Raw genomic sequence first — 15,570 nt, 5'->3', positions numbered from 1 at the left:
TTGACCAAATCCTACTGAAGTTTTGCACCATCTTCCTCAATTTACATCTTCCTCAATTTACAATGCCTCCAGGGTTTTGAACCATCCACAAATGTTGAAACTAAAGGTTTAAGCCGTCAATATACGAGAAAAACTAAGGGTTCCAGCACTGACCGCTGGGGAACTCTTCTCTAAAGCTACATCCAATCCAAAGAGCCATCCATTAACCAGGGTACCATTCAGCCAGTTCCTGTTCATGCTGCCACTGAAACCTTTATCCCATTAACTATACATTTACTTAAGTTTGTTGAGTGACACTGCATCAGATAACTTTTGGAATTCCATGTATCAGTTGCATTGCCCTCAACTCTGTTACCTCTTCAAAAAGGTCCTGCAAGTTACAATTTTTGCTTTTAAAACACAAGCTGGCTTTCTTTAATGAATCTAAATTTGTGACTATTAATTTTATCCTGAATTATCGTTTCTGCAAGCTTCCCCACCCGTCAATTAAGTCAAACCAACTGGCCTATAATTGTTGAGCTAAGTTTATGCTTTCTTTTCCATCAAAAAAGTTACATTTTCGAATTTCCAGTCTTCTGGCACCAATCCTGAATGTGAAGACAGTTGGAAAAAAAAAGCACTTGCATACTTTCAAAAACAGGTTTATTACACAAAATAGATTGCTTTTAAGCAAGAATCATTACATCTTTGCACAGAAAAACAAACAGAATACACAGACTTAAATTAACTTGGAGTTATTGACTGTAGTCTGAAATCAATGTTAAATTTTAAAAAAACATACATACAATGTAAAGTAATACATAACCCATTACATTATATAGTTATGAAGTAAGCATCTCCAACAAAATGTACTTTAATACAAGGCTTACCTGGTCTTCACTCCCAACTGAAGGCAACATACATTTGTACCTTTCATTATGCACTGTAGTGATAATTATGTAGTCATCAGGTTTATACAGGCCTCCTGTGGTTGGCTAAAACCAAAATAGAGGATTAATAATCAGAGTTGTGCATTATTTGCTTTCTACATTACTGCAAAGAGTATCGTAATGGGCAATAACTTAAACTTTTGTTCCTACATCCGAACACCTGAAAGCAAACCATTCAACTTTATAACATACAGAATAGGAATAAAAGATACTAGTTGGCACCATCATTCTAACCCTATCTGTACTCAATTAAGATGACTCATCTTCAGGAATGCATACAAAATTACAGCGGCATGGTGGCTCAGTGGTTAGCACTGCTGCCTCATAGCGCCAGGAACCCAAGTTTGATTTTAGCCTTGGGTGACTGTGTGGAATGTGCACATTCTCCCTGTGACTGCGTGGGTTTCCCCTGGGTGCTCTGGCTTCCTCCCACAGCCCAAAGACGTGCAGGTTAGGTGGATTGGCCATGCTAAATTGTCCCATTGTGTCCATGGTTGTGCAGACTAGGTGGGCTATCTATGGTAATTCTGAATTCGAGGTGCTGGAAGAGCACAGCAGTTCAGGCAGCATCCAAGGAGCAGCGAAATCGACAATCCGGGCAAAAGCCCTTCATCAGGAATGAAGGCAGAGAGCCTGAAGCGTGGAGAGATAAGCTAGAGGAGGGTGGGCGTGGGGAGAAAGTAGCATAGAGTATAATAGGTGAGTGGGGGAGGGGATGAAGGTGATAGGTCAGGGAGGAGAGGGTGGAGTGGATAGGTGGAAAAGGAGATAGGCAGGTAGAACAAGTCCGGACAAGTCATGGGGACAGTGCTGAGCTGGAAGTTTGGAACTAGGGTGAGGTGGAGGAAGGGGAAATGAGGAAACTGTTGAAGTCCACATTGATGCCCTGGGGTTGAAGTGTTCCGAGGCGGAAGATGAGGTGTTATTCCTCCAGGCGTCTGGTGGTGAGGGAGCGGCGGTGAAGGAGGCCCAGGACCTCCATGTCCTCGGCAGAGTGGGAGGGGGAGTTGAAATGTTGGGCCACAGGGCGGTGTGGTTGATTGGTGTGGGTGTCCCGGAGATGTTCCCAGAGCGCTCTGCTAGGAGGTGCCCAGTCTCCCCAATGTAGAGGAGACCGCATCGGGATAACGGATACAATAAATGATATTAGTGGATGTGCAGGTAAAACTTTGATGGATGTGGAAGGCTCCTTTAGGGCCTTGGATGGAGGTGAGGGAGGAGGTGTGGGCGCAGGTTTTACAGTTCCTGTGGTGGCAGGGGAAGGTGCCAGGATGGGAGGGTGGGTTGTAGGGGGGCGTGGACCTGACCAGGTAGTCACGGAGGGAACGGTCTTTGCGGAAGACGGAAAGGGGTGGGGAGCGAAATATATCCCTGGTGGTGGGGTCTTTTTGGAGGTGGCAGAAATGTCGGTGGATGATTTGTTTATGCGAAGGTTGGTAGGGTGGAAGGTGAGCACCAGGGGCGTTCTGTCCTTGTTGCGGTTGGAGGGTAGGGGTCTGAGGGCGAAGGTGCAGGATGTGGACGAGATGCGTTGGAGGGCATCTTTAACCACGTGGGAAGGAAAATTGCGGTCTCTAAAGAAGGAGGCCATCTGGTGTGTTCTGTGGTGGAACTGGTCCTCCTGGGAGCAGATACGGCGGAGGCGGAGGAGTTGGGAATACGGGATGGCATTTTTGCAAGAGGTAGGGTGGGAAGAGGTGTAATCCAGGTAGTTGTGGGAGTCGGTGGGTTTGTAAATAATGTCAGTGTCAAGTCGATTGTCATTAATGGAGATGGAGAGGTCCAAGAAGGGGAGGGAGGTGTCAGAGATGGTCCAGATAAATTTAAGGTCAGGGTGGAATGTGTTGGTGAAGTTGATGAATTGCTCAACGTCCTCGTGGGAGCACAAGGTGGCGCCAATGTAGTCATCAATGTAGCGGAGGAAGAGGTGGGGAGTGGTGCCGGTGTAATTACGGAAGATCAACTGTTCTACGTAGCCAACAAAGAGACAGGCATAGCTGGGGCCCATTCGTGTGCCCATGGCTACCCCTTTGGTCTGGAGGAAGTGGGAGGATTTGAAGGAGAAATTGTTAAGGGTGAGGACCAGTTCGCCCAAACGAATGAGAGTATCGGTGGAAGGGTACTATTGGGGATGTCTGGAGAGGAAAAAACGGAGGGCTTGGAGGCCCTGGTCATGGCGGATGGAGTTGTAGAGGGATTGGATATCCATGGTAAAGATGAGGCATTGGGGGCCGGGGAAACAGAAGTCTTGGAGGAGGTGGAGGGCATGGGTGGTGTCTCGAACGTATGTGGGGAGTTCCTGGACTAGGGGGGATAGGACAGTGTCGAGGTAGGTAGAGATGAGTTCAGTGGGGCAGGAGCATGCTGAGACAATGGGTCGGCCAGGGTGGTCAGGCTTGTGGATCTTAGGAAGGAGGTAGAACCGGGCAGTGCAGCGTTCCCGGACTATAAGGTTGGAAGCTGTGGGTGGGAGATCTGCTGAGGTGATGAGGTTCTGTATGGTCTGGGAGATGATGGTTTGGTGATGGGGGGTGGGGTCATGGTCGAGGGGGCAGTAGGAAGAGGTGTCTCGAGTTGGCGTTTTGCTTCAGCGGTGTAGAGGTCAGTGCGCCAGACTACCACTGCGCCCCCTTTATCCGCTGGCTTGATGGTGAGGTTGGGATTGGAGCAGAGGGATTGGAGGGCTGTACGTTGTGAGGGTGAGAGGTTGGAGTAGGGGAGGGGGGTAGACAGGTTGAGGCGGTTAATGTCCCGGCGGCAGTTGGAAGTGAAGAGGTCGAGGGCAGGTAATCGGCCAGCGCGGGGTGTCCAGGTGGAATTGTGAGGTTATAGGGATAGGGTGGGGAGGTGGAAGATAGCCTCTTTCAGCACTGTAGGGATTCTATTATTCTGTGAAGCATGAAGTATATAGATGTATGAAGTAAAAGACAATAACGATTGCACTGCAATAATGTATATTTACTTTTGAAAACTCTATTGAGATGTTACAAACTAGATGTAGTCAACACCAGTAGCAGACAACAAAAAAAACAGAAAAACAAATAGTCTGTTTCTGACAATTTATTTTTGTACGAAAACGATTGCATTAGCCAATAATTTGTATGATGTAGCATTAATAGAAAGGCAAACTATGTAAATTTAGCAGCAAATGTAAAGTTGGATAATTTGAATTAATGCAATTGTGAAATGAAAGCAGGTTGTGCACTTCCTTGTAAAAGTGCCTAGAGGTGCTTTACTCCATGTCAACGCATGCCATTTTCTGTTTCAAACAGAAAAAAAAGTGAATTGTTAAAAGACAAGTACAAAAGGATGAACAAAACTGACATTGTAATTTTTGTATAAACATTGCTAACAATGCACAGGTTACTCAACCTTCAAAACTTCAAAAAGATTTATCGACAGAAGTATTTAATTATTAAAGCATAAGCCCCAAGATACTGCTGGTACAAAATATTTTCTTTTGCACAAAGAAGGGATAAGTGTGGCTGGCAGAACTAAAATTTTGCAAACACTTTCAGATAGCCAACCTTAAAGTTTCCATCTAATCACAGAGAGGCTTTTCCTTTTCTCCTATATCTACCTCCCAACAAAACCTCAAACACTAAATATTATTTGTCAACCACCATTTTCTTTTCTTTACACAACGCTGACTCATCACAATCACATTATGATTTTCTAATTGCCTGTTACTACTTCCTTAAAATCCATTGCATCAGTTTTCCAATGCCAAGTGATCAGCTGACTGATCTGTTGTTCCATTTTCTTTTCCATTTCTTTCTTGAAAAGCAGCATTTCATTTTCTATGCTCCAATCCACTGGGACTGATCTAGAATCCAGGGAATTTAAAATCACAGTCAATGCATCCACTACACCTGCAGCATTTCTTTTAAAAATTGTGTAAAATTGTTACAAAATGTAAGCCATCAGGGTACATGTCACTTATTAGTTCAATTAACTTCTTCGATATTTCTTTTACTAAAAGTAATTATTTTAATTCCCCAACTCATTAGATTTTCAGTTCCCTGCCATTTCTGACAGAAAAACATAGAAAGTAAAAGTACACCATTCAGTTCATAGAGCCTGCTCTACCATTTAATTATTACAACTCAACACTGTACTCCTGGGCTCTCCTTATACTCCTTGCCACCTTTAGTCTCAGGAAATCTATCTACTTATTTTTCAAATATGTTCAGTGATTTGGCCTACACAGCCTTTTACAGTGGAGGATTCAACAGGTTCACAATCCTCAGTGAAGAAATATCTCATCTCAGTCCTAAATGGTTTACCCAGTATCATGAGACTTTTACTACTTATTCTAGACCCATCCCGCCCAGTCTTGGGAAACAGCATGTCTTCGGTCTGCCCAGCCCCGCAAGAAATGTACACTTTTTGTCAAGATTCCCTCTCATTCTTCTAAACTCCAGTGAATGCAGGCCTAGTTGTTCCAATCTTTACTCATAAGAAATTCTTGCCATCCTAGAAATCAGTTTAACTAACTTTTGAAACATGCCCTATATGGCAAGTATATTTTTCCTTTCGGTACAAATATCAAAACTGCACACATCTCCAGGTGTGGTCCCAAGGTATTATAGAGCTGCAATAAGACTCTTTGCTCCTGGATTGAATCTTCTTGCAGTGAAGGCTAACATTTATATTATCAGTAACCTTGTAAATAAGGTCACATACCCTTGCGCACTGTGCAAGCTTGAAGGATGAAATTAAATACAAAGTTGTCCAGTAAGATAATGGCTACCCTGATTAGATCATTTTTCACTGTATATTTTCAAAATCATGAACAGGCACAAAGCTACCATTTTGGTCCTGAGAAGTGCCCAGTCTATCTCAGGTTACCCAACACAAAAGTCCAATCTTTAGGGGAAGCTAGTGATATTACGAGTAGCAACAGGAGTGGTATTTGCCACTAAACATACCTGCCATCAAGCCAAAAAGTCATCTTGCCTATTGCACAAATGGGTCACGTGTTTCTTAACTCCACTCAGACTGATCCTACATCTAAGTTTTCTCAGCAAAAATCCCTTCTCGCAGCTGCACTGATTTTATCCTTCACTTATAATGCCATCCTCATTTCCTATTCCTTGTCCATTCCAAACATCAAATACCTTTGGATGTTCCCAGTCTACAGTCATGTTTCTGCAATTACAATGATATTGTACCTGTTTATAACTATTTGCATTGTTAATCATCCAATTTATTGCAAACAGTCTATGAACTGAGAAATATTTAGATTTTCTGCAGAATCAAGATTTGTCTTAACATTTTTGCTTTTTATAAACAAACTCTGCCATACTTAATGCTAGTCCTGTTTCCTCTGGCAACTGTTTTTGCTTTCTACTCTACTACCTTTCATTCCTAACTGTGGTTCCCTCTCGTGTCTCCCTGCTCAAGATTCCTTGCTCTCTCCAGCTCTAGTTTAAACCCTGCCCCACAGAATAAATGAATGCCACTGTGAGGATATTGGTCCTGATCGTGCTGGAATATAATTTGCCCAGCCAGCAGAGACACAGCCCTATTATCTCATGAATCTAAATCCCTTCCTCCTATAGCATCTCTCCAACTCTGCATTTATCAGGTCTGTTCTCCTATTCAGGTTTGTGTCCGCTATTGTGTAGAAGCATACAAAATATTTATATAACGTCTGTCATTTGCTTATTCCCCTTATAATTTCTGCTGTTTCAGCTGTTGCGGCCCATGTTTACTCTCGTCACCCTACCCCTTCATACATACTCGTAGAAATTTTAAAATGCATTTTTATAATTCTTGCTGTTTTAGGCTCTAATTCTATTTTGCTGAAAATGTGTTGCTGGAAAAGCGCAGCAGGTCAGGCAGCATCCAATGAGCAGGAGAATCGACGTTTCGGGCATAAGCCCTTCTTCAGGAATTCCTGTTGCGCTTTTCCAGCAACACATTTTCAGCTCCGATCTCCAGCATCTGCAGTCCTCACTTTCTCCTATCTAATTCTATTTTGTCCGTCTATCACTATTTTTGGTTGAAAACACGTCCAATCCTCAGCCTTATTATTCTTCTTTGCAACATATGTATTTATAAAAATCTAAATGCATCCTTGAACTGTTTAATTAGGCACAATTGGATTACTCTTCCTGTAGATTTTTTTCATTGTCAGTAGAAAGCATATTCATAGAACATAGAAAAGTACAGCAAAGAATAGGCCCTTTGGCCCATGATGTTGTGCAGAAGCTTAATCCTAACACAAAATAACTTCACCCATGCACCCTCAACTCACTGTGCCTGTCCAGCAGTTGTTTAAATGTCCCTAATGACTCTGCTTCCACCGCCACCTCCATTCCAGGCAGTATCCTGGTAAACCTTCTTTGCACCCTCTCCAAAGCCTCTGTACCTTTCCTATAGTCGGGCAACCAGAACTGGACACAATATTCCAAGTGTGGTCTCACCAGGAACTTGTAGAGCTGCAGCAAAACCTCGTGGCTCTTAAAACTCGATCCCCCTGTTAATGAAAGCCAAAACACCATGTGCTTTCTTAACAACCCTATCCACTTGGGTGGCAACTTTGAGGGATCTATGTACTTGCACACCCAGATCCCTCTGTTTCTCCACACTACCAAGAATCTTGTCTTTAATCCTATATTCAGCATTCGAGTTTGACCTTCCAAAATGCATCACTTCGCATTTATCCAGGTTGAACTCCATCTACCACTTCTCAGCCCAGCTCTGCATCCTGTCTATGTCGTGCTGCAGCCTGCAATAGCCTTCGATACTATCGACGACACCTCCAACCTTTGTGTCATCTGCACATTTACTAACCCACCCTTCTTCAACCTCCAAGTCATTTATAAAAACTACGAACAGCAGAGGCCCAAGAACAGAGCCCTGTGGGACCCCACTCAACACTGACTTCCAGGCAGAAAAATTTCCATCTAATATTCAATAAGACTTCCAAAATATTTAGTTATAGTCATAGAGATATACATCAAGGAAACAGACCCTTCAGTCCAACTCACTATGCCAACCAGATAAATTGACGCTTCGAGCAAAAGCTCATCAGGATGAAAGTATTTTCCTGATGAAGGGTTTTTGCCCGAAACGTCGATTTTCCTGCTCCTTGGATGCTGCCTGACCTGCTGTGCTTTTCCAGCACCATCTAATCTAGACTCTGATCTCCAGCATCTGCAGTCCTCACTTTCGCCTGTGCCAACCAGATATCCTAAATTAATCTTGTCTCATTTGTCACATTTGGCCTCTTTACTTATAAACCCTTCCTATTCATATACCCATTCTGATGCCTTTTAAATGCTGTAATCTTACCAGCCTCCACCATTTCCACTGGAGCTTATTCCATACTCACCCTCTGCATGAAAAAGTTGTCCCTTTGGTCCCTTTTATATCTTTCCCTTCCCACCCAAAATCTAATCCCTCTTGGTTTGGACTCTGCCACCCCAGGGAAAAGACCTTGTCTATTACTGTCCATGTCCCTCAAGATTTTATAAACCTCCATATGGTCACCTTCCAGCCTCTGACACTCCAGGGAAATAGCCCTAGCCTATTCAGCCTCTCCCTATAGCTCAAACTCTCCAATATCATAAATCTTTTCTGAACACTTCCTAGTTTCACAACATCCTTCTTGTAGAAGGGAGACCAGAATTGCACACAATACTCCAAAAGTAGCCGAGCCAATGTCGCAAAATGGCCTCCCAACTCCGATACTCAACGCATTGCCCAATAAAGTCAAGCAGACTAAATGCCTTCTCCACTATCCTATTTACCTGCAACTCTTATTTAAGTGTTTGCCATTGCTTTATCATATCCTTCCATCCGGTTTTACAAAGTATCATACCCAATCATCACACATACCTATGCAACTGCTTCATTTAAGTTTAGAGTCTAATTTTGGAATCAAGTGTGTCATTCTGAAATGTGAAGTTCTGCAGGATTATGATATTACTAGACAAGAATTATGACATTATTAATTAACTCTTTCTTATCACACAAGACAAGATTAAACTATCCTGTTCTCTGGTTGTTCCGCAATGGATTGTTCTAGCAGTTTCAAATGCATTTCAAGAATTTGTCCTGCAAACACTGTCAGTTTGACTTGTCTGATTTATGCAAAGAATAAAGTACCCTAATACTACTGCTTTATTATAAACTTCTTTTATTAATTAAATAGCCAATACAGTGCCATAACTATTCTTAGAAAGCGCAGCAGGTCAGGCAGCATCCAGGGAACAGGAGAATCGACGTTTCGGGCATAAGCCCTTCTTCAGGAATGAGGAAAGTTTGTCCAGCAGGCTAAGATAAAAGGTAGGGAGGAGGGACTTGGGGGAGGGGCGTCGGAAATGTGATAGGTGGAAAGAGGTCAAGGTGAAGGTGAAAGGTCAGACTGGGGTGGGGGCGGAGAGGTTGGGAAGAAGATTGCAGGTTAGGAAGGCGGTGCTGAATTCGATGGATTTGACTGAGACAGGGTGGGGGGAGGGGAAATGAGGAAACTGGTGAAATCCGAGTTCATCCCTTGTGGTTGGAGGGTTCCTAGGCGGAAGATGAGGCGTTCTTCCTCCAACCGTCGTTTTGTTGTGGGCTGACGATGGAGGAGTCCAAAGACCTGCATATCCTTGGTGGAGTGGGAGGGGGAATTGAAATGTTGAGCCACAGGGTGGTTGGGTTGGTTGGTCCGGGTGTCTCAGAGGTGTTCTCTGAAACGCTCCGCAGTAGCCGGCCTGTTTCCCCAATATAGAGTGCAGAGGATGCAATAGATGATGTGTGTGGAGGTGCAGGTGAATCTGTGGCGGATATGGAAGTTTCCTTTGGGGCCTTGGAGGGAGGTGAGGGGGGAGGTGTGGGCGCAAGACTTGCACCTCCTGCGGTTGCAGGGGAAGGTGCCGGGAGTGGAGGTTGGGTTGGTGGGGGGTGTGGATCTGACGAGGGAGTCACGGAGGGAGTGGTCTTTACGGAATGCTGATAGGGGAGGGGAGGGAAATATATCCTTGGTGGTGGGGTCCGTTTGGAGGTAGCGGAAATGACGGCGGATGATGCGCTGTACATGGAGATTGGTGGGGTGGTAGGTGAGGACCAGTGGGGTTCTGTCCTGGTGGCGGTTGGAGGGGCGGGGCTCAAGGGCGGAGGAGCGGGAAGTGGAAGAGATGCGGTGGAGGGCATCGTGGACCACGTCGGGGGGGAAATTGCGGTCCTTGAAGAAGGAGGCCATCTGGATTGTGCGTTTTTGGAACTGGTCCTCCTGGGAGCAGATGCGGCGGAGTCAAAGGAATTGGGAGAATGGGATGGCGTTTTTACAGGGGGCAGGGTGGGAGGAGGTGTAGTCCAGGTAGCTGTGGGAGTCGGTCGGTTTGTAGTAGATGTCCGTGTTGATTCGGTCGCCTGAGATAGAAATAGAAAGGTCGAGGAAGGGGAGGGAGGAATCTGAGACTGTCCAGGTGAATTTGAGGTCGGGGTGGAAGGTGTTGGTGAAGTGGATGAACTGTTCAACCTCCTCGTGGGAGCACGAGGCGGCGCCGATACAGTCATCGATGTAGCGGAGGAAAAGGTGGGGGGTGGGGCCAGTGTAGTTGCGGAAGATGGATTGTTCCACATATCCTACGAAGAGGCAGGCATAGCTGGGGTCCATGCGGGTGCCCATGGCTACTCCTTTCGTTTGGAGGAAGTGGGAGGATTGGAAAGAGAAGTTGTTCAGGGTGAGGACCAGTTCAGTCAGTCGAAGGAGGGTGTCAGTGGAAGGGTACTGGTCGATACGGCGGGAAAGAGAGAAGCGGAGGGCTTTGAGTCCTTCGTGATGGGGGATGGAGGTGTACAGGGACTGGATGTCCATGGTGAAAATAAGGCGTTGGGGACCGGGGAAGCGAAAATCATGGAGCAGGTGGAGGGCATGGGTGGTGTCCCGAACGTAGGTGGGGAGTTCTTGGACTAAGGGGGACAGGACCGTGTCGAGGTATGCGGAGATGAGTTTGGTGGGGCAGGAGCAGGCGGAGACAATGTGGAACAATCCATCTTCCGCAACTACACTGGCCCCACCCCCCACCTTTTCCTCCGCTACATCGATGACTGTATCGGCGCCGCCTCGTGCTCCCACGAGGAGGTTGAACAGTTCATCCACTTCACCAACACCTTCCACCCCGACCTCAAATTCACCTGGACAGTCTCAGATTCCTCCCTCCCCTTCCTCGACCTTTCTATTTCTATCTCAGGCGACCGAATCAACACGGACATCTACTACAAACCGACCGACTCCCACAGCTACCTGGACTGCACCTCCTCCCACCCTGCCCCCTGTAAAAACGCCATCCCATTCTCCCAATTCCTTCGACTCCGCCGCATCTGCTCCCAGGAGGACCAGTTCCAAAAACGCACAATCCAGATGGCCTCCTTCTTCAAGGACCGCAATTTCCCCCCTGACGTGGTCCACGATGCCCTCCACCGCATCTCTTCCACTTCCCGCTCCTCCGCCCTTGAGCCCCGCCCCTCCAACCGCCACCAGGACAGAACACCACTGGTCCTCACCTACCACCCCACCAATCTCCATGTACAGCGCATCATCCGCCGTCATTTCCGCTACCTCCAAACGGACCCCACCACCAAGGATATATTTCCCTCCCCTCCCCTATCAGCATTCCGTAAAGACCACTCCCTCCGTGACTCCCTCGTCAGATCCACACCCCCCACCAACCCAACCTCCACTCCCGGCACCTTCCCCTGCAACCGCAGGAGGTGCAAGTCTTGCGCCCACACCTCCCCCCTCACCTCCCTCCAAGGCCCCAAAGGAAACTTCCATATCCGCCACAGATTCACCTGCACCTCCACACACATCATCTATTGCATCCTCTGCACCCGATGTGGCCTCCTCTATATTGGGGAAACAGGCCGGCTACTTGCGGAGCGTTTCAGAGAACACCTCTGGGACACCCGGACCAACCAACCCAACCACCCTGTCGCTCAACATTTCAATTCCCCCTCCCACTCCACCAAGGATATGCAGGTCTTTGGACTCCTCCATCGTCAGACCACAACAAAACGACGGTTGGAGGAAGAACGCCTCATCTTCCGCCTAGGAACCCTCCAACCACAAGGGATGAACTCGGATTTCACCAGTTTCCTCATTTCCCCTCCCCCCACCCTGTCTCAGTCAAATCCATCGAATTCAGCACCGCCTTCCTAACCTGCAATCTTCTTCCCAACCTCTCCGCCCCCACCCCAGTCTGACCTTTCACCTTCACCTTGACCTCTTTCCACCTATCGCATTTCCGACGCCCCTCCCCCAAGTCCCTCCTCCCTACCTTTTATCTTAGCCTGCTGGACAAACTTTCCTCATTCCTGAAGAAGGGCTTATGCCCAAAACGTCGATTCTCCTGTTCCCTGGATGCTGCCTGACCTGCTGCGCTTTTCCAGCAACACATTTCCAGCTCTGATCTCCAGCATCTGCAGACCTCACTTTCTTCCCATAACTATTCTTAGAACAGTGCATTTTACCTCGTTATTTCAGATCTTCTTCCCTCATATTGATTCTACTTCCTGATCTTCTAATTCAAAATCTTTCCTAGTCCCTACCGTGTCACTTTTATTAACGGAACTAGTCTGCCATACCTGCTCTGTTGTGGCTGTCTTTTAAAACATCAAGTACCCTGGGATATTTATTGCATCTTCTAACATCAAATTGGAGCAGAAGGTGAGCACCCACCGTTGTTCACTGATATCACTCGTCGGTTACTTCTTGCTGTCGAATGCTTACTTCTTGCTTCCTCACACTCACCATGCTGTTGCCACCCTCTCATTATCTCCTCCTCCTCTTCACTTCCCCGATCCTGAGCCCTTGCTGTATCTCACTTACTTCTCATAAATGATCCCATTTTTGTGCACCCCACGAATGCTCAGCACTCATTTGCTACCTGTTCCTGCACTCTTACTGCATCCCACTCAGGGCTATGTGCTGAAACCTTGTTGGCTTCCTCCATCCAAACCTTTGATATTTCCTACTCACCACTTTGCTCGCTCGCTCCCATATTTTCAAGTTTGCATTGAGAGCTGAAGAGAGCAAAGGTGAGTGCGCATTGACGGTGGACAAGAGGGGAGATGGCAGCCAACGTAGTCTTTAGGACTCCTGACCTTGGTTGCAGAGAACAGTCTCTAACTATATAACTTTCTACCGAATTAATTTTAACTTCCCTACTTATTTGAAAGGCCTCCTATACCACACCGACATGGTCACATTGCACATCCTCCCTGCAGTCTTTGTCCTGAACCATACAGGTGCAAGTACTTTGTACCTGTTGAACAAGGTCAGCGACTGAGGCTCCTCCATCAAAGCAGCCAGGCTGTTGTTAAGACCCAGATTTTTCTGTCCTTGACCAAATCAAGATGATCTACTTTAAGGACTATGACTGTCGCCTGGAACAAAATGTCCAGCCAATTCCCTCATGTCGCTGACATTGTAGACACAGTTGTTTGATTTCTAACTGGTCCCCATCAAGTTTCATCTGGTGCAGGTAAGACACACTACCCATGCTACCATCCCAATTTAACCAAGTTTTGTATTTAAAGAAAGGGTTTTATTCATTAGCTTAGTTTAAATTTTTGCTGAATTGTATAATAGCAAGTTTTAAAGAGTGACTAGTTTTTACATTGCAAATAATCTCAAAATATATAGGCACAATAATGATATAGACATACAATAAAAATCACAATAAATAATGCTGCTTAAAAAAAAGCTCTCTACTTTTGTTGCAAATGTAATTGAGATACCCAAACAGGGAATAAAATTGACTGCATCTTTAACTTCTACTGAAACTTTCAAGCATAATTGTAGGTTCAAATTTTCTCCCTTATCTTAAACTGTGCAGTTTCAATTGAGGACCTTTCAAATAATGCAACTCCTTTCACTCCTTTCTCCACCAATAACATAATACTTGATACACAACCACTTTTAGATGAAGAAAAACTATTTTAGCAGTACATCAGTACAAAACTGGGGACATAACTCAAAGTTATTTAGTGCACTGTCCTGAGGACCAAGGACAAAATTCATACTACTTTGAAATACTTGTAGATGCTGTGCAGTCTGTTACAAATTCTGACATCTTGCAAAAGGAAAATGGACAAACTATCTTATGATGTAATGAAACACAGATCAGATTAGACTAGAGATTAATTTCTCTACAGTGTGGAAACAGGCCCTTCGGCCCAACTAGTCCACAACGACCCTCCGAAAGGTAACCCACCCAGACCCATTTCCCTCTGACTAACGCACCTAACACAACGGGCAATTTAGCTTGGCCAATTCACCTGACCTGCACATCTTTGGACTGTGGGAGGAAGCCACAGCACCTGGAGGAAACCCACGCAGACACGGGAAGAATGTGCAAACTCCACACATTGAACCTGGGACCCTGGTGCTGTGAGGCAGCAGTGCAAACCGCTGAGCCACCATGCCACCCAGATTGTGAGAGAAGCCACAGAAAGAAGTGGAAGAAGGGTAAACAATTAATGTAATAATCTAACAGATTAAAGAAAATCTTTAAAAAGTGTCAACTTGTAGCTAATTACAAAATGCCAACCATTCACTTCTGCTAGTCCATAACAATTAGCCTGGCAACAAACAGGGAAGCATTAGTTAACGTCACTACTAGCAGATACAATACTTTGTTGTAGATACAACCTTTAACTGTAATACTTCCTCCAATGTCTATGTACTGTACTGCTCATTTACACACTGTACCCATTTTATCACTAAATCCCGATCACCAGTGCTACCTCTCATGATTAGGGCGGAACAACGAGAGTTGTCAAATCTGGCTGGATGTACAGCAAGAAATTTCAGCATAGCACTTCCCAAATCCTACGACCACACCAATGGTCAGTAGACACACCTATCTTGAAACACCCTGTCTTCCCACACAAAACAGATATTTTGCTATCCAATTGGGTAACTCTTGACTGTCAAAGACAGTATATTCACTCTCCGCGCAATATTTTGGGGAAAAAAACATTATTAAGTGTTCGACTATTCAAAATAAAAGAATGCCCGTGGGGTTCCCCCCCGCAGTTTGTTGGTGGAGAGTTATCATTAACCCCCAGAAATCCCAGGATGGTTGATGCTGGACGGTTGACAAAGACAACCCGAGTGGTCTGCCTGATGTACTGACCAGCGTGAACTCGGCCCCGGGCCATGTTATCCTGAACGGGACATCATCACTTAACACAGGAGCTGTCCTACTCCAACTAATCTTCACCACAGCAGATACCAGCAGCAAGGCGGGCCCGGCCGGCAGCCCTTTACACAACATCCTGACGGTAAAAACCGGCCGTCTCTCCGGCATTCACACGGAGGCAGCAGCCGACAGGGACTGAAGCCCGGCCTCCGGGAGCCGGCTACACCGAACCAGGTTCACATTGGGTAACCGCTCCATCTGCCACGTCTACTTCCGGTAGGTTGCTGCAGGACTACTTCCTGGGTCAGGACATTGTCCACTGGAGCAGTACAGGACCAGAATCTTGAACCACTGATGTTAATGGTAATTTCCTTACACTGCTATCTCTACCAATATATCCATCTATCCCCTATCTAATTTAAATCTATCAATGATAGACCTTTCAGTTAGTAAAGGTAAAAACAAGGACTGCAGATGCTGGAAACCACATTCTA

At 45.8% G+C, this 15,570-nt stretch overlaps 1 protein-coding gene across 2 annotated transcripts in view; it reads right to left on the bottom strand.

The window, feature by feature from the left end:
* Nucleotides 1–15,315, bottom strand: part of erlec1 (endoplasmic reticulum lectin 1) — a 40,293-nt gene extending 24,978 nt beyond the window's left edge. Inside the window, exons 1-2 of one of the 2 annotated variants that reach the window (XM_043695945.2) lie at nucleotides 15,071–15,315; nucleotides 870–974 (exon numbers count right to left, since the gene is read on the bottom strand). In XM_043695945.2, the coding sequence (XP_043551880.1) occupies nucleotides 870–974; nucleotides 15,071–15,244 (279 nt within the window). In that variant the 5' untranslated portion in view covers nucleotides 15,245–15,315. The remainder of the gene's footprint in view (nucleotides 1–869; nucleotides 975–15,070) is intronic. The other variant, XM_043695947.2, reaches the window with a different exon arrangement.
* Between the last annotated feature and the right edge of the window lie 255 nt (nucleotides 15,316–15,570).

The sequence above is a fragment of the Chiloscyllium plagiosum genome, unplaced genomic scaffold (genome assembly GCF_037043375.1).
Source record: "Chiloscyllium plagiosum isolate Xiang-an unplaced genomic scaffold, Cpla_swu_hap1 HiC_scaffold_10, whole genome shotgun sequence".
NCBI classification, from domain to species: Eukaryota; Metazoa; Chordata; class Chondrichthyes; order Orectolobiformes; family Hemiscylliidae; genus Chiloscyllium; species Chiloscyllium plagiosum.
This window is presented reverse-complemented; position numbering and strand designations above follow the sequence as displayed.